We start from the raw sequence: 25,790 nt of genomic DNA, 5'->3' as shown, positions 1-25,790 counted from the left end.
GAGACCCATGTGAATGCTTTCTAAAATCCACTTGTCTCTGGTTATAGATACCCAGTACTGGAAGAAGTGACACACACAGTCTTTGAAAGGTAAGGAGGGCAAATGGATTAAAATTGGACTGCAGTTCTCATGCATTATGTCACACTTGGGGCGTAAGGCCCAACGCAGATGTTGAAGATGATTTACCTCTTTTTCACAATTTGAAACACGTTCTCCTTTGATGAGAAAGCTATTAAAGGAGGATATTGCAGAAGTTATCATTATCTTCCTTATCAAGTGTGAAATGGAGGAAGATGATGGATTTTGTCATCTCTAGGACTTGAAAACCAGGTATTCCAGGTCTTCTCCTGACTGCTGAGGAACACCCAGTGCGTCTCATCTCCTCTTTTCAAGGACATCTTCCATTATAGTGCTACACCCTCCTTCTCCCGCAAAGGAGAGATCCGCAAACTTGGATTTACATCTTCAGAACTCCCTCCAGAAACCTCAGCGTAGCATATCATCTGATGGATATCGCAGAAACAATGGCTCGAACAGAAGCACCTGAAGAATCAAATGTTGCTCTTACAGCATGTTTTGTTACCTGTTGACTCTCTACAGTGAGGGCATTTGCAAGTTTTATCTGGCAAAGACTTGGCAAAACTCCAACATTTTCTCCCAGAGCTGGTGTTGGTAGTGTGCCTAGAGTAAAGAAGGAGATGAGTTTCCTCTTCCAAAAACATCCATTTCCTTTCTATCCCTATCTGAATGAGTAGACTGCACCTATCCTCCTTTAGACCTTTGTACACCCACCAGGGAGTTTGGGGCCGGGTGTGTCTGGAAATGTGAGAAACCCTCTTGGGGAAGCTGATGTAATTTGTTTCCTTTTTTTAGACATCACCTGAACAGAAACTGGACTTGACCAGATGAATTTAACACATTTCAAAAGTCTATCTAAGACAGACAGTGAAACTCTACTAAAACAATGGAGAAAAACTTACTACATTTATGTCCTGATTTGGGGCGGGGGGCTGGCTCATATTTGAACACTTACAGTTGGCAATTTCCTAAAAACTGTTTTCCTAAAAATATCCTCAGCTATATTTGTTGGTAACACTAAAACTTACATCAGATGGTGATAGTCTGGCCTATTAAAGATTCTCTACAGTGAAAGATACCAGAACATTTAAATTAGCCTGAAAATGTCAAATTGAGACAATTTTCTCCAATTAACTATTCCATTCTATTCCTAAATTAATCCCCATCCCCCCCCATAACAGTGAGAGAGAGAGTTTCCTTTTTAATTCTGCAAACATTTTATAAAACACGATTCTGTGTGCATTTTTATACCGTATTTTGCTGCTACAGTGAAGCTAATAAATCATTTGACTTCCAGGAAAGGAAAGTTACTTTAAACTTCATAGAAATTCAGGGGATTTTCAGAAACACTAAGTGCTGGTCTGACTCTCCTCCCACTGAAATCAGTGGCATTGGTGTCAATGGGCATGCCGAGCACTTCTGAAAATCCCACCTTTTAAGCATAATCTTTTTCCTGAGAAACAGAATTTTTTGAAAGGTCAGCTCATCTCCTGAGAGTGGGGCTGGGACCCAGGAATGCCAGAATTCTAAACCTGACTGCTATTCATGGCCATAATAATGAGTAGGCACATGAGGCGTAGGCCTACAATGCAATGATTTGGGGAGCAATGCTTTGGAGAGCCAGATAAGGGAGAAATAATAGTAGCAAATCTGGCTAGGCAAAGGGCCCTAACAAGCAGATGACCAGCCAGTGTGCATTCAACACTTACTGGACACTGCTTGACAAAATACCAGCTCATTTCCTTACTCTAGAACAGGGGTGGGCAAACTTTTTGGCCCCAGGGCCACATCTGGGAATAGAAATTGTATGGCGGACCATGAATGCTCACAAAATTGGGGTTGGGGTGCAGGAGGGTATGAGGGCTCTGGTTGGGGGTGTGGGCTCCAGGGTGGGGTCAGAAATGAGGAGTTCAGGGTGCAGGAGGGGGCTCCAGACTGGGGTGGGAGAGTAGGGTGCAGGAAGGGGAGGAGGGGCGAGGGCTCTGGGGTGGGGCTGGGGATGAGGAGTTTGGGGTGCAGGAGGGTGCTCTGGGCTGGGATCCAGGGGTTTGGAGAGTGGGAGGGGGATCAGGGCTAGGGCAGGGGGTTGGGGCGTGGGGAAAGGCTCAGGGGTGCAGGCTCTGGGCAACACTTACCTCGAGCGGCTCTCGGAAGCAGCGGCCATGTCCCCTCTCCAGCTCCTATGCAAAGGCACAGCCAGGTGGCTGTGCGCGCTGCCCCATCCGCAGGCGCTGTCCCTGCAGCCCCCATTGGCCGCAGTTCCCAGCCAGTGGGCGCTGCGGAGGCAGCATGCAGAGCGGAGCCCCCTGGCTGCCCCTACACTTAGGAGCAGGAACAGGGCCATGCCATTGCTTCTGGGAGCCGCATGGAGCGACCCTTGACCCTGCTCCCCAGCTGGAGTGGGACAAGCACCAAATCCCTCTCCCAGCAGGAGCTTGAGGGCCAGCTTAAAAGGGCTGGTGGGCCGGATTCAGCCCACAGGCCCTAGTTTGCCCACCCGTGCGCTAGAAGTTCCTCCTACTCACATTCTGCTCAACATTGATCAGTTAAGGGCTAATACTCACATAAATCTGGTTGTTCCAAACAATTCACTGACTTGAAATTTTTAGCATCATCAGAGAGATGGAAAACATTAGGCATAAAGCATTAGAGCTCACAAACTTTATACCAGTTCCCTCAGTTGCTTTGTAGTTTGGATCAATTAATTTTCTATACATGCGTGTATCTGCTACTATAGGCCTGTCCAATGCCATTATGATTGGGGGGGAGGGAAGAGGGAAGTACTGATTTTGTCTGACTTCATATAGTTGATCCTAAAGTTGAGCGTTTACAAAAACCTATTGGTGTAGCTTGTGAGGGATCTTAGCTGGATCAACATTGTGAAGACAAACTGGCTCCCAGTAGGGTTTACTGGTGGAAACACATTTTAATTATTATTCTGCCTGCTGCACACGCCTTGACCTGGCCCAATCCAATCCCATTCTGCCCATCCATTACACCAGAAATCAAGTCTCCTTGCCCATTGATAGAGGGTGCTGTGTGGAGAAGAAAGGAAGAGAGATGAAATCTCTCCTATTTCTTTCCTACTAAGAGATCAGCTATGTGCTCCCCCCAACCATCCACCCCCTATCCCTCCTCTCAGGGCATGATCCAAAGCCCTTGGAAATCAGCCAGAATCTTCTCCGTTGGCTCAAACCCTCAATGCACCTGCTGCCTCATATTCCTAGGAGACGGATTTACCATTACTGCTAGTCTGAACTAGCATGGGCTCTGCATTGCCGAGAGGTGCTTGTGAAATCAATAAAGGAAAGCTCTACACGTTCCTGGGGGCTCACTTTATTAAATCACTCCTTGACTGCTCATTACACATTGCAGGAGGGGCGGGGGCGAACCCACAGGGAAAGGAAACTGTTCCACAGAGAATGCCCAAGGCCAGAAGATAAAAGGAAAAAGGAAAACACAATGGATATGATTAAGCTCCCCAGAGCCCTGGACTTTAGGAACGTGGAAAATATGCAAATCAACATTTTCACTGTCCTTAAAAGCCATCAGAAGACACAAGTCTGTCACCGTTGTTGCCTGATTTAGAAGGTTAATAATATTAATTTGGATAGTATGGTTTATAGGCTCACCAATCAATTTGATCGGAAGATAATAAGGTTCTTGTCCCAGAATATGCAAAAGGTCCCTCGGGGGTATGACAGGCTGCTTATACTGATACCAATATATAAAGACTTTTATTGAGATAAATGGAATTATAATCAAATAGTAATCAAATGGTAAAATAATCCATTACAAATCCAATATTATTGTTCTAAAGCTACATATGATATTATATACTATAAAACTTTTGATTAATATACTCGCACCCTTCCTTGATGACTTGGTAATAAGAGACAAAGGACCAGCCTTGCCTTGGGTTCCTCAATTCATGAGTGAGGTGCAGAGCTTCGAAGAAGCTAGAGAGCTAAGAGCTATTGAAGCTAATTTAGAAATTCACTTGAATTTTAAGTTTTGTCAGTTAGTTAACTAACAGACTAATAAACTAAGAAAGATGCTTGGAGCTTAGAAATTTAGATGCCTAGCTTTTTAGGTGCTTAGATTCTTAGATGCATAGATGCTTCCTTGGCATGGTGGGTCACTCCTCTTACAGAGCATCAGTGCTTGAGCCCTCCTTCTATGTCCAAACTTAGTTTCCTCACCCACCAAAATGCTGAGGTACACTTACTCCATAGGCTGGTAGGTTTGTACGTATTGATGACATATACACACATATTCCTGACATTAGATCAGGGGTTCTCAAACTTCATTGCACCGCAACCCCCTTCTGACAACAAAAATTACTACACAACCCCAACAGGCGGGGGACTGATGCCTGATCCTGCCTGAACCCCGCTGCCCCAGCTGGGGTGAGAGGGCAAAGCCAAAGCCCAAGCCCCACTGCTCAGGGCAGGGACAATCAAAGCCGAAGCCCAAGGGTTTCAGCCCCATGCAGGGGGCTTGTAACCTGAGCCCTACTGCCCAGAGCTGAAGCCCTCTGGCTTCGGCCCCAGGTGGTGCGGCTCGGACTTTGGCATTGGCCTGGGCAGTGGGGCTTGGGCTTTGGCCCTGGGCCCCAGCAAGTCTAAGCCAGCCCTGGTGACCCCATTAAAATTGGGTCCCGACCCACAGGTTGAGAACCGCTGTATTAGATCATTCTCACATTTGTTATTTTTGTCCTCCCGGTTTTTTCCTTGTGGTGTACCTGTTTACAGAGGGCATGAGCTTCAGAAAGCTCCCTAAGCCAACCTGCTTCAACGCATCCTTTATCTATCTAAGTTAAAGGTCGCTGCCATACATGGACCTTATGCTTTAACTTATCACTATCTAGCTGGGTGAAAGGTCCCAGATATATGTATGCTAACCTTGCCTTAGCTTAAAACACAGGATATGGCCTGTAGGTCCCTTGCATTAAAGCCAAACTATTTTAATATAAACCTATTATAATAAAACAAACAATCAAAACCATAAGAAAATAAGAAACCTATTAGAAAAGATATATAGGCAAGCAAGCAGGCTAGCCCTAAAGGCCACACTGTATGACTCGGGGACATTTGGACATACACACACAGACAGTGTTGTTTTCAGGCTCTGCTGTCTTGGGTGCAGCTTCTAGCCCAGGCCAGGTGTGGCCGGGAGAAGGCCAGAGTTAGATATCACAGGAGCAGCACATCATCATCAAATCTTTAAACAGGCAAGGGATCCTTTACAGCAAACTGTAACAGGTATGTTAGCAAAGATGAGGGAGAGAAATTGGCTGTGACAGAGGGCAAGTCTGATGCATGCTGTTCTCCTCCCCACAAAGGGGCGGAAAGGTGGAATGGTCCAGTTGACTGTCTCTCCCATATGGGAATTCAATGTTTCTCCCGGGAGCACGCACTGCAGAGCAGGATATCCACTGTCGTCTGCAGGGAAGAGGAGCTCTAAGTGGACGGGATGATCCATGTGCCACATGCTTCCCTGCAAAATACAGCAGCCTACAGAAAACTTTGATGCTTATTGTCACAAACTAAGGTTAAAAGCCGGGTCCTTCGATTAGGGAGTCACAAAAGCCCCTGGGAGAAGAGATTGGCTGCTGGGCTAGGGTGTGAGCAGCAAGACAGACTGACAGAGGTTAGAGGGCCTGAGTTACCCCTCAGGGGTACAATTAAAATTTGTCAAGCTAGCAAACGAACAGAAAAGTGCTGCTGAATCCTTCAGCCAGGTCTTGTACTGCTGTGGCAAGAAAATAAAGCAGCAACAGTGGGCTCACTGTGCCAGGAATAGACAGGCAGATTGAAGGAGCAGCATCTAGGTAGCAGGAAGGGGAAGCATTGAGCTAGAAGCAGAGACTGATTGGAACAGCTGTGAAAGGGATGGGAACAAAGATCACATCGAGCAGTGGCTTCCCCTCTGTATTAATAATACATCTAAAACCACGATGTTCATAGAAAGTTAAGGTTGAAAAGTCGAGCACTCAGCTGTTAGGAAATGACAGAATTAAGGTAACCTGGGCAGGCCTAATTCAGCTCGTTTGTGCCTGTGCATTATGATACAGTCTCTAATTATATGATCACATAATGTCTGTTCCAGAGGGCCCTGCTTCATATATATTTTAGTGGAGCAGGGAATGGCAAGAGAACAGCAATAGGACACAGGGATACGGCAACATGCCCAGTCTATATGATGAATCAGTAGCAGGACCCACCCTATTAATCTACCTCTCCTCTTTTATATCTTAGATTGTGCAAGTTCAGTGGCACAAAGGGATGGTAAAGGCCAAATTAACCAACTCTCCATGAATGCCTCCAATTTAGTCAACAAAGCAGCTGTATGCCACTCCATGGGCAGTCCCTGGTGTCGGGGACATGGTGTGGAGGAAAGGGGTATTATGCTCTGGCTAGTGCTGGCTGTTGGAATTGTCCCTTGGAGCGGTTTTCAGCCATACATAGGTCAGAATAACCCTAAGGCTGATGCAACTGACACTGGGAGGGCTAACCTGACCTGACCTCTGCCCACCCAGAACTGGGAGGAAGCCAAATTGGCTTCCATTCAGGTTCTGTGTTTAATACAGCATGGCTGGATGCAAGAAGCAGGACCCACATGTGACAGTGTTACACAGGGGCGTTGGAACAATTTGTATAGTGGAGGTGCTGAGAGCCATTGAACCAAACTGTAAACCACTTCAAGCCAGGGGGTGCTGCCACACTCCTAGCTCCAGCCCCCGGGGTTACATCTGAAAAACTGAACTGAACACTTGAAACTACTAAAAGATTGTAATAACTTTAATATTTATATTGCTGTTAGCACCCAGAGGCCCCAGGGAGGATCAAGGCTCCAATATGCTAGGCACTGCACAAATACACGGGAAGGTAAGGTAAGTGCCTCAAAGATCTTACACTAGTTTCTTGCATTAAGTTTCTCTTGCTCATCTAGTATTTTAACTATAGCTCTTATTTCCAGTGTTTTTTCTTGACTTCCTCACCTGAGCAGTTATAAAGGTTACATTCTGCTTGGCTCATTAGTGAATAGAAAGTGCTCTCAAACACATTTGTAGATCTGGGCCAAAAAGCCAATTATTTTTGTGGGAAATTTTAAGTTTTTCTAAAATGTTCTGTGAAATGTATTGTTTTATTTTTGATAAAAATATCTGGTTTTCAGTAACAATTATTTATTTGCAAAAACCAAAGAGATTTTTCTTTTTTAAACAAATTTTTGCTTTCTATTTTTTTGTCAAAAAAGTGTTTTGATGAAAAAATTCCAATCAGCAATTCCACCTCTTCTCCTTGGAGAAAGGCCCCCAATACGTTCCAGGTGACAGTCTGGAGCACAAATGTTTCGAGTTTTCTTTTTCTTTTTTTTTTCATGCGCCACTCAAATAGGTGTCAATGATAAGATTTTTTTCTTTATTGATATGGCTGCCAACTTGACCATTAACACAATATAAAATATATTCTAACATATCTCAAAAGCTGCAGAGCCCTACAATAAGTTAATTGCAGAGACATTAAAAAATCTAATACCTCCACCCAGATGTACTACTATAAACATGTGAAGAGTGTTTCCATTTGATAACTTAATTCTTTAAGAAGCATTGTTGAGAAGCTTTGTTGCAGCACACAGGGAAGATTAGAACATGAAGCAACTGATAACACTTAGTAATCTTGTGTAAACATAAAACCCCAAACCAAGATGTTGCTGCAGCTTCTAAATCAATTGAACTACAGTATTAGCACACTGCATAATGTTGTATGCAGTGTTAGTGAAGCCATGTTGGACCCTAGAGAGAAAGTGAGTGATGGACCATCATATTTTGTGGAGAATGACACGTTTTGAAGCTTACACAGAGTATAATACTCTGAGCACATTTCTCAGAGCAGAAGAAGAGCTCCGTGTCAGCTCACAGGTTTGTCTCTCTCACTAACAGAAGTTGGTCCAATAAAAGGTATTACCACCCCCACTTTCTCTCTCTAGTGTACTGCATGAGGTAGGAGGAGGGAAATCACTAAACTGTATGGTCTTGGGGTCAGTTCTTAAAGTATGACCGAAATTGTGGAGTGAGATCCATATTGGTTTGAACAGCCAGTCAGAGCCACTAGATAGCATAATTCATGTAGCTATTTACTCAAGTTGCTACTATATAAAGCTAATTTTGTGCAAGCAGCAGTCACAGAACTGCAGCATGAGGACAATTTGGCTTTCCATTGATTCTTGTCTTTTGGAATAATTTATTTAGAGTTTTGCCAACCTCGCAAGTTCAAAAATCATGAGTCAGACAAAAAGAAATGAGAATTTTAAATAAATCATGATTTTAAGCCAAACTTTTTTTCTCTCCATTTTATGATGTTTGAGCTGCTGCGGGAATAAACTGTTCTTTTGGTGCATGCGTGTTTCAGGAAACTCAGCCAGGACTGGGACCACACTAAAAGCAACAACAGAAAAGAGAAAGTCCACAGACAGTGATGGGAAAATTGGAATAGTCTCTATTGTAGCCTATGGGCCTTCCCCCTTCCATCATAGTCAATTTAATATGTCCCCCAGCCACACACAAAAATACAGCCACTAATCTGAGGAAGTTGACACATCCCTTTTATGTTCGACTGACCACCTGTCCACCAACTCTCTCCCTGCTGCACTCTAAACACTGCCCAGCTCCCTCCCGGGGACTTGGCCCCCATCCCTCGGATCATGTCCCTGTCCAGCTGCCCTGCCCTCTCTCAGCACCTGTCCCTTTCCCCCATGCCCTCTCCTGCTCCCATATAGCAGCCCTGCAGTGGTGGAGGAGGCCTGGGGTCCTAGGTTCCTTTATCCTCCCCCAGCTCAGCATTATACCGGGTGAAGCGGATGGGTGAAGCAGCCTCTGGCAGCTTGGCTGGCTCCCATTAGCTGCTGCTTCTCGGCTCTATGCAGACATCACACACCAGGGACGCAGACTCAGGCAGCAGGCTCAAGCGCTGCAGCAGCCTCTAAGGGGGGCAGCCTGAAGGGGCAGGCCACAGCCTAGGCTGCCATGATGGGTATCTAATGGCTGAAGCGAGAAGAGAAACACCAGCTACAACTGAGTTGCAAATCCCTGAGTTGCCAGGAATTGTTTGCGAGAAGCAAGTAAGAAGTGCTCCCAAAAAATCACAAGACTCCTGCGCAGAGCTGGCAACGCTGCCTTCGGTAGAACGGTGTTTGTGCTCAGCTTTCTTCTAGCATTGTACTGCTCTGAGTCCCGTGCCCTCCCGTTCTCAAAGCAAGACCTGTGATACAAGATTACTTTCCCAGCTCTGTGTGGCAGCGCTTGCTATTTTTCCAGGTGAGGCGAAATCTCCTGCTACTAATAATAGAGAGAGACAATAAAAACAAACAGATGTACCGTACCAAACATTATTTTCTTTGAAATTGGTTTCATCCAGAGAAGTTCTCAGATGACAGAAGCAGGTTCCCAGAATCAATAGCTTTAAGACCAATTATATACAGATGGGTATTAACACTTCAGCAATCTGCTGTGAGAATGCACATAGAAACACTGGTGATAATCATTCTTTGCACATACACACGGCCAATCCTATCCTTTCATACTTGGTATCTTTCAACCGCAGAAATCACATTATGATCACTTCAAACCCTAGGTATCTTAATGTGGAAATAATCACTTCAAAAGATGATAAAGCTCTAAGCATCCCACACAGACCTGATTGCTCTGAGATTTCTATTCTTTTTAGCACTGTGAATGCATACTTAATATTTTCCAGTAGCTACTAAGAAATTGAAGACAGAAAAGGCTTCCGAAAGAACATGTACTATTTTAAGAGGATCCAATTTAAATAAGTACCAACCAAAATGTTCCTTGGCTGAAAAGTTTTCTATAGCAACTTGTGAATGCAAAAACCAAGCCTCCAGCACACTCCTAGGTGGTGTATCTTTCCATCACAAGCCAACACTACAATATAGAAATATGGGCAAGTGGGTTTCATCGCAAATATTTTAATCAAGTTACAGTAAGTCAAAACGTATTGGGAAGGTTGTAAAGAAAAGCAAATTACCCACCCAAAACAAACAAATACTTCCCTGGGGTAAGGCACCAATAACTAGAGGAAACTAACAAGCAATAGAACTGCAGGGCCTGGGCCTGCATTTGCTGTCCAGGATCCTGCAGGGGTTCAGATTGCAGGAGCAGAGCCCAAAGGTGTCAATGCAAAATTTCCCTTGGATTTCAGTGGCTCAGACTGTAAATCCCAGACACGCCTGCTGCAGGGTTGGGGTCTTAGAATCATATGTCTCAACGTTTGAGCCCTTCTATTGGTTTTTTTGCCCAGCCTAGGTGAGATTCCATTTCAGTAAGAGAAGATAAAGAATTTGGCCAAGATTTTAAAAACACAAGAGCCTAAAGTTAGGTGTCCAAAGCAGAGGGCTGGTTTTCAAGAGTGCTGAACACCCAGCCGCTCCTGTTGATGCCTTTGGGGATGCAGGGTTCTGAGCATGTTGGAAAGTCAGGTTGCATATTATGCACCTAGCACTAGACAGCTATGTCTGAAAATATCGGCTGCAGCTCTTGAAAGAAGGTCGCCACCTTTGTAGTTCACTGAAAGCTGTCAGCAGCACGGCCAACCCCATCCTTTCAAAACTCATGAATCAGACCTCCAAAAATAATGAATTCAGGGGTTATTTAAAAAAAATACAATGTGGGGGCTTTTCATTTGCCTTCTGGTTTCTGAGCCTTCAGGACAGAGTCAGGTCACATTTTAAAGCTTTCCTCCACAGCCATGAGCGCTAGAAATGGTCAGTTTTTCAACAAAAGCTGAGATTCTCATGTAATCACTTGACTCCAGGAGCTAAGGCCATAAGAGAACCAGCAAATATCTTGAGTCTCAATAAAGGCACATGAGCTGGCCACACTCTCAGCAACACAACCTGAGTCTTACCCACAGTCTGAGTCACCTACTAGGCTGCGGAAGCCCTCACAGCCTCCTGCACAGTGGTGGAGCTAATGAGGGACCAGGGAGGCAACTGCCCCCTCCCCTGGCAGTCTTTAGGTGTCTATGTGGTGCCTTTTGGAGCCAATAGGTATAACTGAATGTGGCCCTGCCAATGACACATCGGCCCCCAGGCGCCACCGCTGCTCCCGCACACTTCCTTGTCAGTGGTGAAAGTGTGCCCATTGGTTGGCATTCCACCTGCTGTTAAATGAGTTTGTCAGCTTGTGGGATTGCTGCCCTTTCATGGACTGCTTGCAATTACTCTGGGAGATGCTGCTTAACTAACCTGACTTTCTTAACCCATTCGTTGCTGGTCTTGTTTGACTGCTTGGCTGCAATTAACCTGATCCTTAATTTAGCTCTTCCAAGTGGCCGAATATTTGCTGCTGCCTGTAAATTCATTGCTAGCTTTCTTCTTACTGCTACTACTTAATACAAACTCAGCAACTGCTTTAACATTGCCTTTCCTACTCACCGATTTTTGCCAGGCTCAGCATCCTCGCTCTCACGGAGTAGTCCCCTCCCCCACACCTTTGTACTGTCTGCTTTATTTCACTTGGCTCTTGCTCCTTTTCATGCCCACTTTGTCCTCCAATGCCCTGTAGTGTATTAAAAAGAAAGTGTAAATCCAACCTTGCTGCCAAAGCCACCATGTAATTAAGGACTAAAATAGAAGGGAAACATGATGCCTATGTGGACGAACAAGAAATCACATGATCATATTTGTTCCCTTTCCTCCCCACCTTTTCACTTATTTGTATTGCCGTAGCGCCTAGAAGCCTCCATCAGAGATCAGGGCTCCCTTACATCCTGTGTGGTAAATCAGAGTAAAAGACCTTGTCTGCCCAGCAAAGCTTAGGAGGTGCCGTTTCTCCCCTCTAGCAGGGGATGTCCACTGCTCCCCTCTCTACATGATGCCCAACCCCTGCCTCGATCTTCTTGCTTTTTAAAAAAAAGCTGTATTTCCACCAATCCCAGCCCCAAAGCTTTGGCCGGCTGAGTGTGCCGCACATGGCTACAATACTTGCCCATCTCTAAGACTGGCTCTGTATCTCCAGGGAAACAGAGGGCTGATACCAGTTCCAGCTCCGAGATGCCCATCCTACTCCCTCCCTGGGGGAATACAGACTCCCAAGTTCTCTACAGGATTGCCTGCCCATAGAGCACAGAATCCAGCACGTATGGAGACCCAATTCAGCAAGGAACTTAAACACGTGCCTAGCTTTAAGACCACGAGTAGTTCGACCAAGATCAACCCAATTACTCATGTGGTTAAGCACCTTTCTGAATCAGGGCCTGAGTGCAGAGATTCAGCTCCTAAGCCCACATGTCCATGAGACTGTGGGGGGGTCAGCATCTTTGAAAGTCCCATCATTGTTATTTGAGTATGGAAATATGGACTCAGAAACTGAACTTCAGGTTCCCAGTTGTGAAGACGTTGGTTCTCTTTTCCATACACTTATAAACAGGCAGCTCTGTTACTGTATGTTCTGGTTCCAGGTGATTATTCAAAATCTATGAGATAAGGTTGAAAATGGGCGTTTGTGAGAAAAAGCCAACGTGACCATAAGAGGATCCTGTCTCCTGGCTTTTACAGTTAGATTTCAGAATCAGTTAACGTACTGATGTCTTAAAATATTGACAATAAAATGCCCGTTATCAAATTGGAGCTTTTACAGCTTGAAAATCATTGGCAATTTCCCCCGTATTCCCTCTGCAGCAAAAATCAACCAAAGAACTTCTGAGCTCTCTGACTCAACAGGGCAACACTGGTTTTATGATTTCTTTTAATTTTGTGTTCCTGCCTCTTCATTTGCTAGTCCTTCAATTCCTTGAATTTATAGTCAGCTCCAATTGCCTTCCCAAGTAACTTATTCATATCCTTATAACCCTCTGGGTAAACCCCTTCCCCCAGAGCTCCTAATTTAGGCTGTTTCCTCACTGTTATATCATGTGCCTGAGTTTTTGATCATCTTGCAGCTTGTGTCTTCAAATACAAGTACATCCAATTACAGTTCCATCCTACTCCTCTTTTAGGTCTTCACTGCTGGAGCAGACATCTCCCAGCTGACTCAAAAGTCACAGCTAAGGAAATATTTTTGTGTTCCCTTTAATGTCTCATAAAAGACTCTTGTCTGAATTCAGCAAAATGCTCCAAATCAATAGCTTGTGCCAACAAATGGAATTTCACTCACTATACAGTGCAGTGTTGACATAGCATAGATCAGTGGTTCTCAACCAAGGATCCAGGGGCCCCTTGGAGGCTGCAAGCAGGTTTCAGTGGGGCCGCCAAGCAGGGCCAGCATCCGACTCTCTGGGGCCCAGGGCAGAAAGCTGCAGCCCCACCGCATGGGGCTGAAGCCCAGGTCCCTGAGCCCTGCCACCCGGGGCTGAAGCCAAAGCCTGAGCAATGTAGCTTTGAGGGGGCCCCTGTGGCATGGGGCCCCAGGCAAGTGCCCTGCTTGCTACCCCCTAACGCCGGCCCTGGCTTTTATATGCAGAAAACCAGTTGTTGTGGCACAGGTGGGCTGTGGAGTTTTTATAGCATGTTGGGGGGTGGGAGGGCTCAGAAAGAAAAAGGTTGAGAACCGCTGGCATATATGACAAGAGGCAACATGTTCCCTAAGAGCTCAGCTCCCCTTTTAGCACTTACATGACATTGCCAGCTCACTAGGAATTCTGGCTTGAACTATTCCCTGAATCTGAACTAGCCCTCATTCAATACATCTGGCCAGGTAGTCCTGGGTAGTGTACCTCCATGTGTTCTGCTCAAACTCCCCTGTGGGACTGCTGCTTTCATAGCTTGATGCCATTCATTACAGAAGGACAGCCTCTGCAGATGGAATAACCGGTTAGGTTTAACAGTCCAAGCTCCAGTCAATGCAGTCAATTCCCTAACATGGTATTTTGAGTTGTCCAGTCTGCTTTTAAATAATTTAAGCAACTGGGCTTCCACCACTTTCCTGTGGAGACAATATTCCCCACTTACAAGACAGCACACACTAGTAAAATCACAAGTAAAATTTCTCAACATGATGTTCATTTTTCCTTAGCACAATTATATTCCAGTACTCTTAGTTATATACTCACCAAACACCCTGAACAATCCCTCTCCTGTGGTGGAAATACCTTTAAAATGCTTCTTACTGGTCATCCCATTTAATCACCATTTAGCTGAGTTACACATTCTGCAAAGACACACCCATGAGGCCCCCTACACCCCACATAAAGCGCTGCAGAAGTCAATGGGGCTCCATGCTGGCATTGGGATCCACCTGTATGCATCTCTTTGCAGGACAGGGACCTTACAAATTAGCATCTTCAGGCCTTTAAACATCTCTGTCTGGTCGGAATACTCTCCAGCTTGTCAACATGATGCTGTTGCTGTGGGCAGACCTCAACAGAGTAACCCATCACAAGACAAACAAACTATATTAAAATGGAGTTACAGTTGAGAGTACATATTGCTGATGTAAGAGTAAAAATGTTACAGGGGTGTGTAACTATCCCTAAAACAAGCATTACAGCTTCAAGAAATTCAGGGTTAAGGTTACACTTAAAATGAATCAACCATGATAAGGTATGGAAATACACAGTTAAGATACCTACATCAGTGACACCATGCAATTAGGGTTAAGATGTTTTAGTGATTATGTTCCATGTTAAAGTAATTTTTTAAGACAAGTCCCCGTCCCGTCCCGTCCCGTCCCGTCCCATCCCGTCTCATTCCCTCCCCCCCCCCCCATGATGGAGAGCCTGCCCCACACTAGGCTCTAAGGGTTAATAGAGCCCTAGGGAGGTTGTGCAGGATGCAGCCAATCAGAGATGGGCTGAGAGCAGCAGCCAATCAGGACCAGGCAGGCCCATATTAGAAGAGCTGCAGGGTAGAGCAAGTTCAGTAGGTGACTGGAGCTGCAGGGGAGAAGACCAGGTTCCTAGCAGAAGGAAGGCGTGTCAGCACCTTGGACAGAGCAGTGCAGCAAGCAGGGACTGGGGAAGCTACAGAGAGCTCCTGGCTGGCTGCTTGGGCCTGCAGGCTGAGGCCCTGAGGTAAGGGCAGGAGAGGGTGCCGGAGCTGCTTGGGAAGTGGCCCTGGGACAATGGACTGCAGTTGCCACTGGGGGAGTGGCTGGACAGAGACTGCAGGTCCCTCAGAAGGGGAGAGCACAGAGTATGGCACAGCCGGAGGTCTGTGTCACTGAAGAGGACGCTGCAGTTGTGGGAGTGGTGCAGGTCCTGGAACAAAACTGATGGGGGCGAGGTGCCACCAGAGGCGGGCGCTCTGGCGAGCAGAGCTAATTCTCTTCCTACAGTCCAGCCTTTGTTCCTCAGGTGATTTCAGATGTGTTATTGTAGGGAGTGAGGTCCGTTCATGTTGTCATTGTCCCTCTTTTATATCTTCCCTCCACTTGCTGGAAACCTTTTTTGCTGGGACCTGGGTCAAATAGTTCCCATTGTGTGGAGCTATCTCTGAGATGTTTCTATTGCACACAGTTCCTGGGGTCATCCTTATGCTTGTGTGCATTTCTTCAATAAGCCACTAACATAGTTTGGCCTCATCCAACGAAGCACATTTGGAATACAGAGACATGGTCAATATTCCCAGTTTAAGATACAGAAATGATACATGCACACAAATTGGATATTTACATTCAGTAAATCATAACCTTTCCAATGATACACTTTATGCAAGATGGGTCTTTTATGGTATCTGTTATATCATATTAATATCAGAACCATATTTCTATGAAGAATATGGGGTGCAACGTCACAGCCACATTAAAAGAACACTAAGGCAGCAAGGTTAAGCACTCAAAAGTTCAGTGCCAGAATTAAACTTGCCTGTACAAGTTTGTGCAACCCTAAGCATATATATCAAGCTGTCCCCTTTCCCCATCTCCTCTGGATTGGAGTCAGGTATCTTCCTCCCTCCTGCTCCATGGGCACTAGTGAGGGGGTACTGATAGCACAGGACTGCCTGTTTCCCTGCTCTCAGTTCTGGTGCCTTGGGTCAGTGTAACCCCAAGCAGACAGGAGAAGTAATTGCAGAAAGTGTCCGGTTCAGCCCCTGCAATCCTGGGATACTCAACTATTCTGTTGGGAAGGCACATGCCCAAGCTGGTCACACGTAGGAGCTGGGACACACTGGAGCATGCCCAGTGTGGGTGAAATATTCAGAGAAAATGCTGCCAACTTCTAACCAACCTCTACTGAGCACATACAAATCCCAATTTTTCTAAGGCTTAGAACTTGTCTGAATTTGGGCCAATTTTCATGGGGTCAGCAAAAGGCACAGGCCTGACACCAGGGCAACCTCTTGTCAAATTTTAAGTTCCTGCTCCTAAGCATGGGGGCAGTAGAACTGCTCAACAAAATAGTTGTAATTTTAAATATTTTATTATGAAACATGGGTGGCTTCTGAGCCATTTTCACTTAGTCCCTTTTATAGCTAGTTTGGGCCTAATCTATCTTTCTTTAATTCAATGGGAGCTGGATTGGATCCTAAATTGTTTTTTCCTGCTTATGTGGGTGTTTTACATAGCAACAGGATTGCAAAAATGTGTTAAAGGAACATGTGAATAAACATGTGCCACAGAAATTGGCAAGGGGCTTCAAGGCCATGAGTATTACCTGAAACCTCTTAGAACCGGCTAGGTTTCAGTTTGACATTAGTCGTCTGAAATAAAGCCCATGTATGAAAAGAGGATTGAGTGTATGCTTTACAAAAAGTTGCGTGAACCCTTGAAAATATACGCAGCATTTATCTACATACAGCTGACTTATATGCAGCTAGGTGATGGAAAGAATTTATAACCTGTGAGAGGAAAGGCACGAGAGCTTGGAAGGTGTGTAGGTGAAATTACTTTGGAGCAAGAAGTGCTGTCAAATGCATATAGTAAATCGGAAGGATTGAAAAAAATCCTCTAATCTCCTCTAAGTTACAGTAATGATGTTAGTTCTAACAATAGTAGCTACATTTTCAGAGTGATTTTTTTTTATTACCATTTCCTTAAGACAATTTCGCCCCTCCCACAAATTTAGCCAAATAGTCTCTTCAAAAAGGATTATTTCCCTGTCATATTCAGGTCTCTTGACTTATCCACTGAAAAAACATGTAAAGAAGTTATTTTCTCTTCATTCACAAACATCTGAAAGAATTTCGCTCAAAATTTACAGAGAACAAGCATGGAAAATTACAGCCCAAAAGATGAAAGTTTCATAATCTGGTGTGTGTGAAACCAGGGGATTATGGAAACTGTTCTGTAACATTTACTAAAGTAGTGTGACTTCTATTCATATGAACACTGGATTCAGAGTTCTTCACATTATTTTAGCTCTTCAATTGCTCTCTGCTGTGGCACTGATCCATGTGAAGTATTAACTATTCTCAGGTCTCGCCATACTAACAGGGTTGGTCTTCAGGGTGACGGTTCATGAAAAAGCACATAAGACAGAGCGAGGGTCCCTAAAGAGCAGAAAGTAAACACAGAGTCACAAGAGCAGCCATTGGCAGTTTGCTCAGAAGCATGAAAGCCTGAATTGGCAACACTGTAAAAAAATCCACTTTGATCAGTATTTCTTACATTTGATCTCCTCCTTCCCTGAATCACCTTTTGATTTTGTGATCCTTGCGACAGGGAACCTGTTTTCCACTTTGTATGTTCAACACTTAGAACAATTGTGCTCTAATTCTATTATTCAACATTTATAAGCTCACATAAATGAGCCCGGCATTCACATGATCAGATACATCCGTAAATTTCTGCAGCCTTTACTGCAAGGGCTTAAAGAAGTTTTAAGAACACAGTATCAGACAAGAAAGGACTTTTAAGGATAGGGTTAAGAAGAGTGCTTAGTGTCTTTCCAGTCCCACTGACCTCACTGGGAGTGGAATTAGGCCAACATGCAGTGCTTTAAAACACTCCATTCCAAAAATACACAAGTGTTTGGTATTGTATTTTATTTGAATGGTGTGTTTAAGAATAAATTAACAACCAATGAAGAGTATTTTTATTTAAACATTCAACAACATGTAAAACATTAACAGAGAAGCCAAGTTTCCTTTATACTTAAGAGCATTTTTCAGTCGCATACAGAAATGAATTATATAATGCTTTGCATCAAACAAATAGGAACACTATGATCTCAGGGCCTTTGTTTCAGATAATCTACATTTGCTGCACTCCATACAAATGAGCACATTTACTGGAAATTGAGTGATTTCACATTGCTAATCTAAAATTATCAAAACTGTAGTCTTTAAATAACTCGTTTACACCATGCATGTTCTCTAGCTATACCATTTTGTGCTGTGACCACATCAGTTCTTCCAAACACTCCAGCATTAAGGTGGGTTAGCACTTACATTGAAGGCTTCCAAGTACTTCAGGAAGAAATGCTGGTAGTTCAGCAGTTGATATTGCTCTTCCTGTATCTGTCCTGATCCCATATCTCTGAAAGGTATTGGTAGGGCACTCTGCTGCTGAAGGTGGATGATAAGTCTGGACGCTCTCTAGATGGTGTCTATGGGAGGGCTTTGGCTTCCTTGACCGTGTGATGCTGCTCTAGGGAAGAGATGGGGTCCGCATGACCAAGAACAGAGAGTATCTTTGGACACAAACTCGCCAAACTAGTGAAGAGGGCTTTAAACTAGGTTCCAAAGGGGCAGGTGACAAAAGCCAATAGGTAGGTATAAAAAAAAAAGGTGATAGAGGACTTTCTATTGTGAGGGAATGGAAAACTACAGTAGTGTCATAGGAACAAGTAGTAAATCACTGGGGGAATCCGCTCACCATAGATGTCTATATGCAAATGCAAGGAGTATGGGGGGAAAAAAACAGGAAAAACTGGAAGTGTTAATACATAAATTATGACTCAATGGGGATCACAGACATGCAGAGCATGCAGTTGCTTCCCTGACTATCTTGGCTAATAGGTCCATCAATGGCTATCTTCCATGAATTTATCTAATTCTTTTCTGAAGCCAGTTACAGAAAAGGAGTGAGCTACAGAATAAGAACAATGGACTTCAAAAAAGCAGTCTCTAACAAACTCAGAACTGGTAGATATAGTCCCAAGGGAAGAAAATCTAAGGGAAAAAGAGTTTGAGAGCTGGCAGTTTCTCAGAGACCATATTAAAGGCACAACAACAAAAGTATCCCGATGCAAAGGAAAGATAGGAAGAGGCCAATATGGCTCCACCAGGAGCTCTTTAGTAACCTGAAAATCAAAGAAGAATCCTACAAAAAGTGGAAACATGGACAAATTGGCAAGGATGAGTATAAAAGAAAAGCACATAGGGACAAAATCAGACAGGCTAAGGCACAAAATGAGTTACACCTAGCAAGGGATGTGAAAGGTAGTAATAAGAGCAAGAAAAAGGCAAAGAAAAGTGTAAGTCCTCTACTGAGTGGGGAAGGAGAGCTAATAGCTGATGACGACATCAAGAAGGCTGAAGTGTTTAATGCCTATTTTGCTTCAGTCTTCACTAAAAAGGTTAATTTCCTCCTTTTGACAGGGTTACTGGCTTAGTGGATGGGGGAAGCTGTAGATGTGGATGCATCTTGATTTTAGTAAGGCTTTTGACAGTCCCACATGACATTCTCACAAGCAAACTAATTGAGTCAACAACGTGATGCAGTTGCAAAAAAGACTAATATTCTGGGGTGTATTAAAAGGATTAACTCCTCCTGGATTAACTGGAGTGTTGTATGTAAAAGGGAAGGTAATTATCCCACTCTATTCAGCATTGGTGATGCCTCAGTTGGAGTCATATATTCAGTTTTGGGCACCACACTTTAGGAAAGATGTGGACAATTAGAGTCCAGAGGAGAGCAACAAAAATGGTAAAAGGTTTGAAAAAAGACCTTTCAGGGAAAGCTTAAGAAAACTGTTTAGTTTTCAAAAGGAAGACTGGGGGAGGACCTGGTAAGTCTTCAAATATGTTAAGGGCTGTTATAAAAATTTGGTTGATTGTTCTTCATGACCACTGAAGGTAGGTCAAGAAATAATCAGCTTAATCTTCAGCAAAGGAGATTAATGTTAAATATTAGGAAAAAAACTCTAAGTGTAGTTAAACTCTGGAATAGGTTTCCAATCAAGATTGTGGAATCACCATCACTAGAGGTTTGTAAGAACAGGTTAGACAAACTCCTGTCAGATATAATCTAGGTTTACCTGGATCTGCCTCAGGGGATGGAATAGATAATCTATTGAGGTCCCTTCCAGCCCTACATTTCTATGATTAACCTTGGCTCCCTATCTGAATTCCAACTCTGGTATTCAGAGTAATAGCCATGTTAGTCTGTATTCGCAAAAAGAAAAGGAGTACTTGTGGCACCTTAGAGACTAACCAATTTATACTGTCCACAGTATGCATCCGATGAAGTGAGCTGTAGCTCACGAAAGCTTATGCTCAAATTGGTTAGTCTCTAAGGTGCCACAAGTACTCCTTTTCTTTTTGTGAACTCTGGTACTGTAATTATTATGGTTTCAGCCTGACACAGTATATTTCTCTAGTGCCTGTCCTAAACAATCATGTAGTATTGCTATATGCTGTTAAGCAGAGAAGGGTAAAGTGCCTCTTGGCTACCTCACAATGGTACTTGGAGACCACACCAATACAACTACACAACAAAAGACATTAAGGCAAAGTTAAGGTTGCAGACACTGCCAGTGGTTTGAGTGTGAGAGCTAGAAAATGAAAAATCCAGGAAAAATAGGTTATTTCCTCTCTCAAACATAGCACTTTAATAGCTTCTCTCCATCCTGTCAGCCAACAATGATCCCTTCCTTATGTGCAGAACGTTAAAAATGTGCACCACACAATATTGGTTTTGTAGTTTGCGTTATACGTACACATCTCCGATACAATCGATTGCTGGGCCCTCTGTTAGGAAAGTAGATGGTCTGCTGGAAGTAGCACTAACATGTAGGATACTCCTTGAATAGGTACTTCTAAAAAAGTTAATAAAAATCAATCCGATGAAAACACCAGTCCACACAAGTAAGCCTGCCAGATCTCAGCGTTCACTTTAAAGCTAATGCTTGTTGTCTGTCTCATTGAGCCTATCTTGAAGAAAATCAACCTGGTAGGCACTGGTTTTGGTTTACCTGTATCTGACGAGGGCATCCAGTCTAGGTAACTTATTTCTCAGACTAGAGCATCACAAAATGCTGCCATTTTTTTGTTCAAACTTAATTTTTGCCTACATGCAGCAATGGTTTTTAAGAGCTCTCTTCCCTTGGCCCTGCCCACTAGGAGAACCAAGATGAAAACCTTCCTGAACAGCAACCACTTCCTCCCTACTGCTATTTTCTTGTTTCGCTCTGTCCCTGTTCACCTCACTTTCACCTTCTATAATTTGCTTTTCCCTCTTGCTCCTCTGACAGTTCTTTATGTGTATAACGCCCGACACCCTTCTGAAGGGTCATTATGCTTCTCAGAGCACTTTCCCCAGCTCTCTATCTGCCCAAACCAGACTGCATAGAACCTTCTGGTTTAAACATTCCATCCTCTTAAAGGGACATCCCTTGAAACATTCTTCTTGCTAGCTGAATAGCAGCACAGAGGACAGTATTGCTTCCTTTACAGTGTAGTCCTGTTATCTCACTTAACTCACCTGCTGCATGTGTTTTGCAAGCCACACAATTCTGTACCCATTTACCATCGCTCATAGTCAGGAAAGACGCATATCACCTCAACTATGTTCCTATAAAGTGCACTATACTGCAGTCTCCCTGCTGGTATGTTCATATTTGCTTGCACTGGTGGTCTGCTACTTGATAGGTTCTGAGCCAATGGGAAACTTAAAAGTTTGGCTTCTTTGGCTGCAGTCTCATGGGCATTGGTAGGAACTGGATTGGGAAACAGTGGAAGGGATTTTTTTTTACACTTACGAAAGAAGGTGGAAATAAACTAGCCAATTTCAGAATGTCCTCATTAGAGGCACAAGCAGAAGAATCCTGCTTACAATCAAATCTCTTGCTGGGAAGTCTTCAATACTCTTGTCCAGTATTTGATTTAATGAGGACATGAATAGCAGGGGGACAATAACCCCTCCCACCCCTGCATAAAGGCTGCCTGATTGCAACACCACACGGATGACATTTAGTAACAAGAATAATTCTACCAGCAGTATGAAGTTACACAAGAAGTTTTATAACAGAATTCAGCTACTTCATTCAATTCATGGTATTGGTTTAACTTTGAACCCACCGACACCAACAGCTCTAGTCACCCGAACATCATAATGGCCACCCAGGAGCAGAGCCCAATGAGGGCAATCTGGGGTCCCCAGGCACACTGCAGCATAGGACCTATAGAGTTTCAACCCTTGCACCAGGGCCCCAATTGGTACTTGAAGTGGCAATATCCTGGGTCTTCCCGTTCCTTCCCAAGAGGCAAGGGCAGCTGTATGGGCCCTGTCCTCCCCGACAGGATTGGCAGTAGGGACTCCCATTGATCAGGAGCAGCAGCAGAGGTCCCCTTGGAGCAGCAGGGTTGGCAGACAGACAGGCCTATTATGTACCTCAGCAGCCAGGGTGTGTCTGCTTGGATGGGGGCACAGGAGTGCAGGGCTCTTCCTTTCCTGCCTTGCAGAGACCTGTGCTGGGCAGGGTTGGCAAAGACCCCACAGCAGTGGGTCATGGACTTAACATCCCATCAAGGTACATGGAGCTGTTCATACATCTCCAGTCTACTGTTCCAGGTTCTCTGCAGATTTGGTTACACTTAGTCATGTTTTCAAGCTTTACCTCAAAAGCATATGAGGTAGGAAGTTTGTTTTTAAAGCAGGTGGAGATTCTGAGGTCATCTCATGTTTCCAGAAGCCAGAGCCCTAGGCACGAGCCTATTGTGTCCATGCCTTAATCCAGCCTTGCCCAGCAACATTAGCAAGTTGTGAGTAAACTGAGCTCACAAGCAGCATTGAACTAAGGGTAACAAATCAGATTTGCCAAACCAGTAATTCTAATGCCTTCCCATCCCATTACCACATCTGGGAACAGACCCTCAACCTTCCCCAAACACCCTACCAAATAAATGGCTTTTGCAGCATGCCTACTTCAGATCAAAGAGGGGACCCAAGGCCCTCATAGAGAATGTCCTGCCAGCAGCCCACTCCCTTTTTTTAATTAAGAAGGGCGTCCAGTTTGAGCAATCCCATTCACCTCAGCTGTTGCACTACGGCAAAGAAAGTGGTCTCAGGTTGGTGGTCCCATGCTGTTTAGAGCTTTTTAGGGAAAACATCCCTTTAAATTCCACCTGGAGACCAATAAGGAGCCAGCACAGACCCTGGCACCCAGGCATCATTTGATCTCTGGGAGATGCTCTCCTCACTAAGAGATGCACCACTTTCTGCACCGGCTTTTGTCTCCAAAAATGGCAGTCCGGTTCACCACAGGTAGACCACATTGCGATAGTTTAACCTTGAGGCGCTGAAGGGGTGAACAACAGTGGCAAGGTCGCATCTAAACAGAGAGGTCACAACCTCGTGGCCAAGTGCAGATGATAAAGATGACAGGGTTACAGCTGTAATATGATCAGCCAGTAGCATAGCTGGGGTGCAAAAAGCACCACAAAGGCTATGTCTACACTACCTCTGTAAGTCAACCTATGCTACGCAACTCCAGCTACATGAATAACATAGCTGGAGTCAACGTACCTTAGGTCGAGTTACCACAGGGTGTACACTGCAGGGGTGTTGATGGGAGCCTTACTCTTCTCTGGAGTAGAGTACAGGGGTCAACTGGAGAGTGATCTGCAGTCTTTACTAGACCTGCTAAATCAACCGCCAGTAGATCGATCTCAGTGTGTCAATCCCGGCTGTAGTGTAGACCTGCTCTAAGTTGCAAACTCTGGTGACCAATGGCAGACACTCCTTCAGAACAAGTGATATTATCTTGGCTATCTTCTGAGGCTGTTTTCCCCAACATCCCCTCCACCTTGTCTGGGTTGAGTTATAGCCAGCACACTCGCATCCATGCCCCAATCTCAATTTGAGATTGTCTGAGATGCTGAGCTGCATCCTTCTTCAAAGTGGATGAGTGGATGAGAAGTGCACATTTGGCTGTCATCAGCACTCTGAAACACACCACAACCAATACCTCCTTACGAACTCTTCTCCGGGCCCCATGTGCATGCTGAACAGGAGAGTAACGAAATAACACCCTGTTATGTCCCACACCAGACAGCTTTTCAGGAAGAGAAGCTATTCCACACAGCTACCCAGTGTTCTCTCAAACGAAAGAACAAAGCCAACCAAAAGCAGTCAAGGTCAGCAGGTGAGTCAACAAAACTTTGTGATCAACAATATTAAAGGGATCCAACAGATCTTATACCAAGATAAATACTGGATCTGCCGGGAGGACATGGGCCAACTGAGACTTCCTACTGACGCTAGGACTTTTATTCACATTGACAAGGGTCAAGAACTTCAGAAGCACCTAGAAACAGGGAGTTGTCTTGTTACAACTTTCTCTACAATCACACCCATTCCCTCTAACGAAGGGCAGGCTGCCTATGGATAACGAAGATTTAGTGCAGTCTGTGCTCAAGAACACACTGCTTGATGACACTCTGCACCAGCTAAGGACCCATCACTTCCCTACTTGCTTTCACCAGCTAGGAGAGGATGCAGATCCAAAGCATTGGTTGTGGGATGAAGTTCTCACACCTGCAATACCTCAGGAAGCATTGCTGGCTGAAACTGTAGCAGACTAGTTAAGGCCTTTTTCCCCTCAAGACCTTGTTCTGCCCCAACAGAAGCAGACAACTCACCATTAATCAGCTTGACCTTGTCTGTAAAATGACATTTCCTTGGGATGGTGAGGACTCTGTCCAGCTACTGAGGGGAGAAAATCCAGATTGACCAGACTCACTATAACCTAAAACATCTTCTGTCCAAGATTTAGTGCACATTACGAAGGGGAAAGACTTTTTTTGGTGCTTCCTGCATAACCACAATGCCAATTGCAATAATTTTCTATGCCTCAACCAATCAGCCTCAGCATGAGATTTCCAGCCCCTATCCATCTAGCCATCTTCCTCTTGCTCCAGAGGTCACGCATCATCTGTAAGCCAGGGGGACCTGTGACAGCAAAGCCTCTGAAGAGGGCACCTGGTGGCCAGGTCCTCAATGGGGGAGGGCAAAAGTCTCTCAATTCCTCCCAAACCACTGAGGAAACATCCTGTTAGTGGAACCTTTTCTTTGAGGGTGGACCATCAACATAGGTCCTTCACCCTGACCAGAGAAACAGGCCCCAACCCCAAAGTACAGGGGGCAGTGGTCACAGGTTTTAGACCCAATTGCCTAATCTCCAATTGCGATCTAAAACCCAGTTCCAGAGGAACTTCACATCCCCCAGTTGGCTCTCTATATATGGCTTTCATTGTGTCAACTCCACCCGATACAGACTTTAGGAAGACTTTTTCAGTGGCATAACTCCTTACACAGTAGCTGAACATACATTTCACAAGAATATTAATGACAGGTATGACCGTGGCTTTCATTTAAGACCTCACATGACATTCTTTGGTAACCAGAATGTACATACCAGGATCAAGATATTCTTGTAACCCCCTTGCCAGGTGGCACTGAGGGGTTCTTAGGGTCACATCCCATTTTACAAAACTGTCACTTAGTGATTACATGCTATCTCTGAAGATAGGTAAAGATTAGGACTTCTGTTTCAATGTCTCACGCAGTTTCAATGTCAATCAATGAGCCA

At 44.5% G+C, this 25,790-nt stretch overlaps 1 protein-coding gene and 1 long non-coding RNA gene across 5 annotated transcripts in view; one reads left to right on the top strand and one right to left on the bottom strand.

Moving 5' to 3' along the window:
• The first annotated feature begins 45 nt into the window (after window positions 1-45).
• Window positions 46-8,629, top strand: LOC141987830 (uncharacterized). The gene is made up of 3 exons (XR_012639622.1): window positions 46-89; window positions 6,904-6,973; window positions 8,493-8,629. It is a non-coding gene; the product is annotated as an uncharacterized LOC141987830 (long non-coding RNA).
• Window positions 8,630-14,945: 6,316 nt separating this feature from the next.
• Window positions 14,946-25,790, bottom strand: part of PIGG (phosphatidylinositol glycan anchor biosynthesis class G (EMM blood group)) — a 166,713-nt gene continuing 155,868 nt past the window's right edge. The window contains exons 14-15 of one of the 4 annotated variants that reach the window (XM_074953613.1): window positions 18,427-18,625; window positions 14,946-17,526 (exon numbers count right to left, since the gene is read on the bottom strand). In XM_074953613.1, the coding sequence (XP_074809714.1) occupies window positions 17,480-17,526; window positions 18,427-18,625 (246 nt within the window). In that variant the 3' untranslated portion in view covers window positions 14,946-17,479. Of the gene's footprint in view, window positions 17,527-18,426; window positions 18,626-25,790 lie in introns of those variants that run through there. The other 3 variants (XM_074953614.1, XM_074953616.1, XM_074953615.1) reach the window with 3 other exon arrangements.

This window comes from Natator depressus, chromosome 5 (genome assembly GCF_965152275.1).
Source record: "Natator depressus isolate rNatDep1 chromosome 5, rNatDep2.hap1, whole genome shotgun sequence".
NCBI lineage: Eukaryota > Metazoa > Chordata > Testudines > Cheloniidae > Natator > Natator depressus.
The sequence above is the reverse complement of the archived record's forward strand: the minus strand, read 5'-3'. Positions and strand labels throughout refer to the sequence as shown.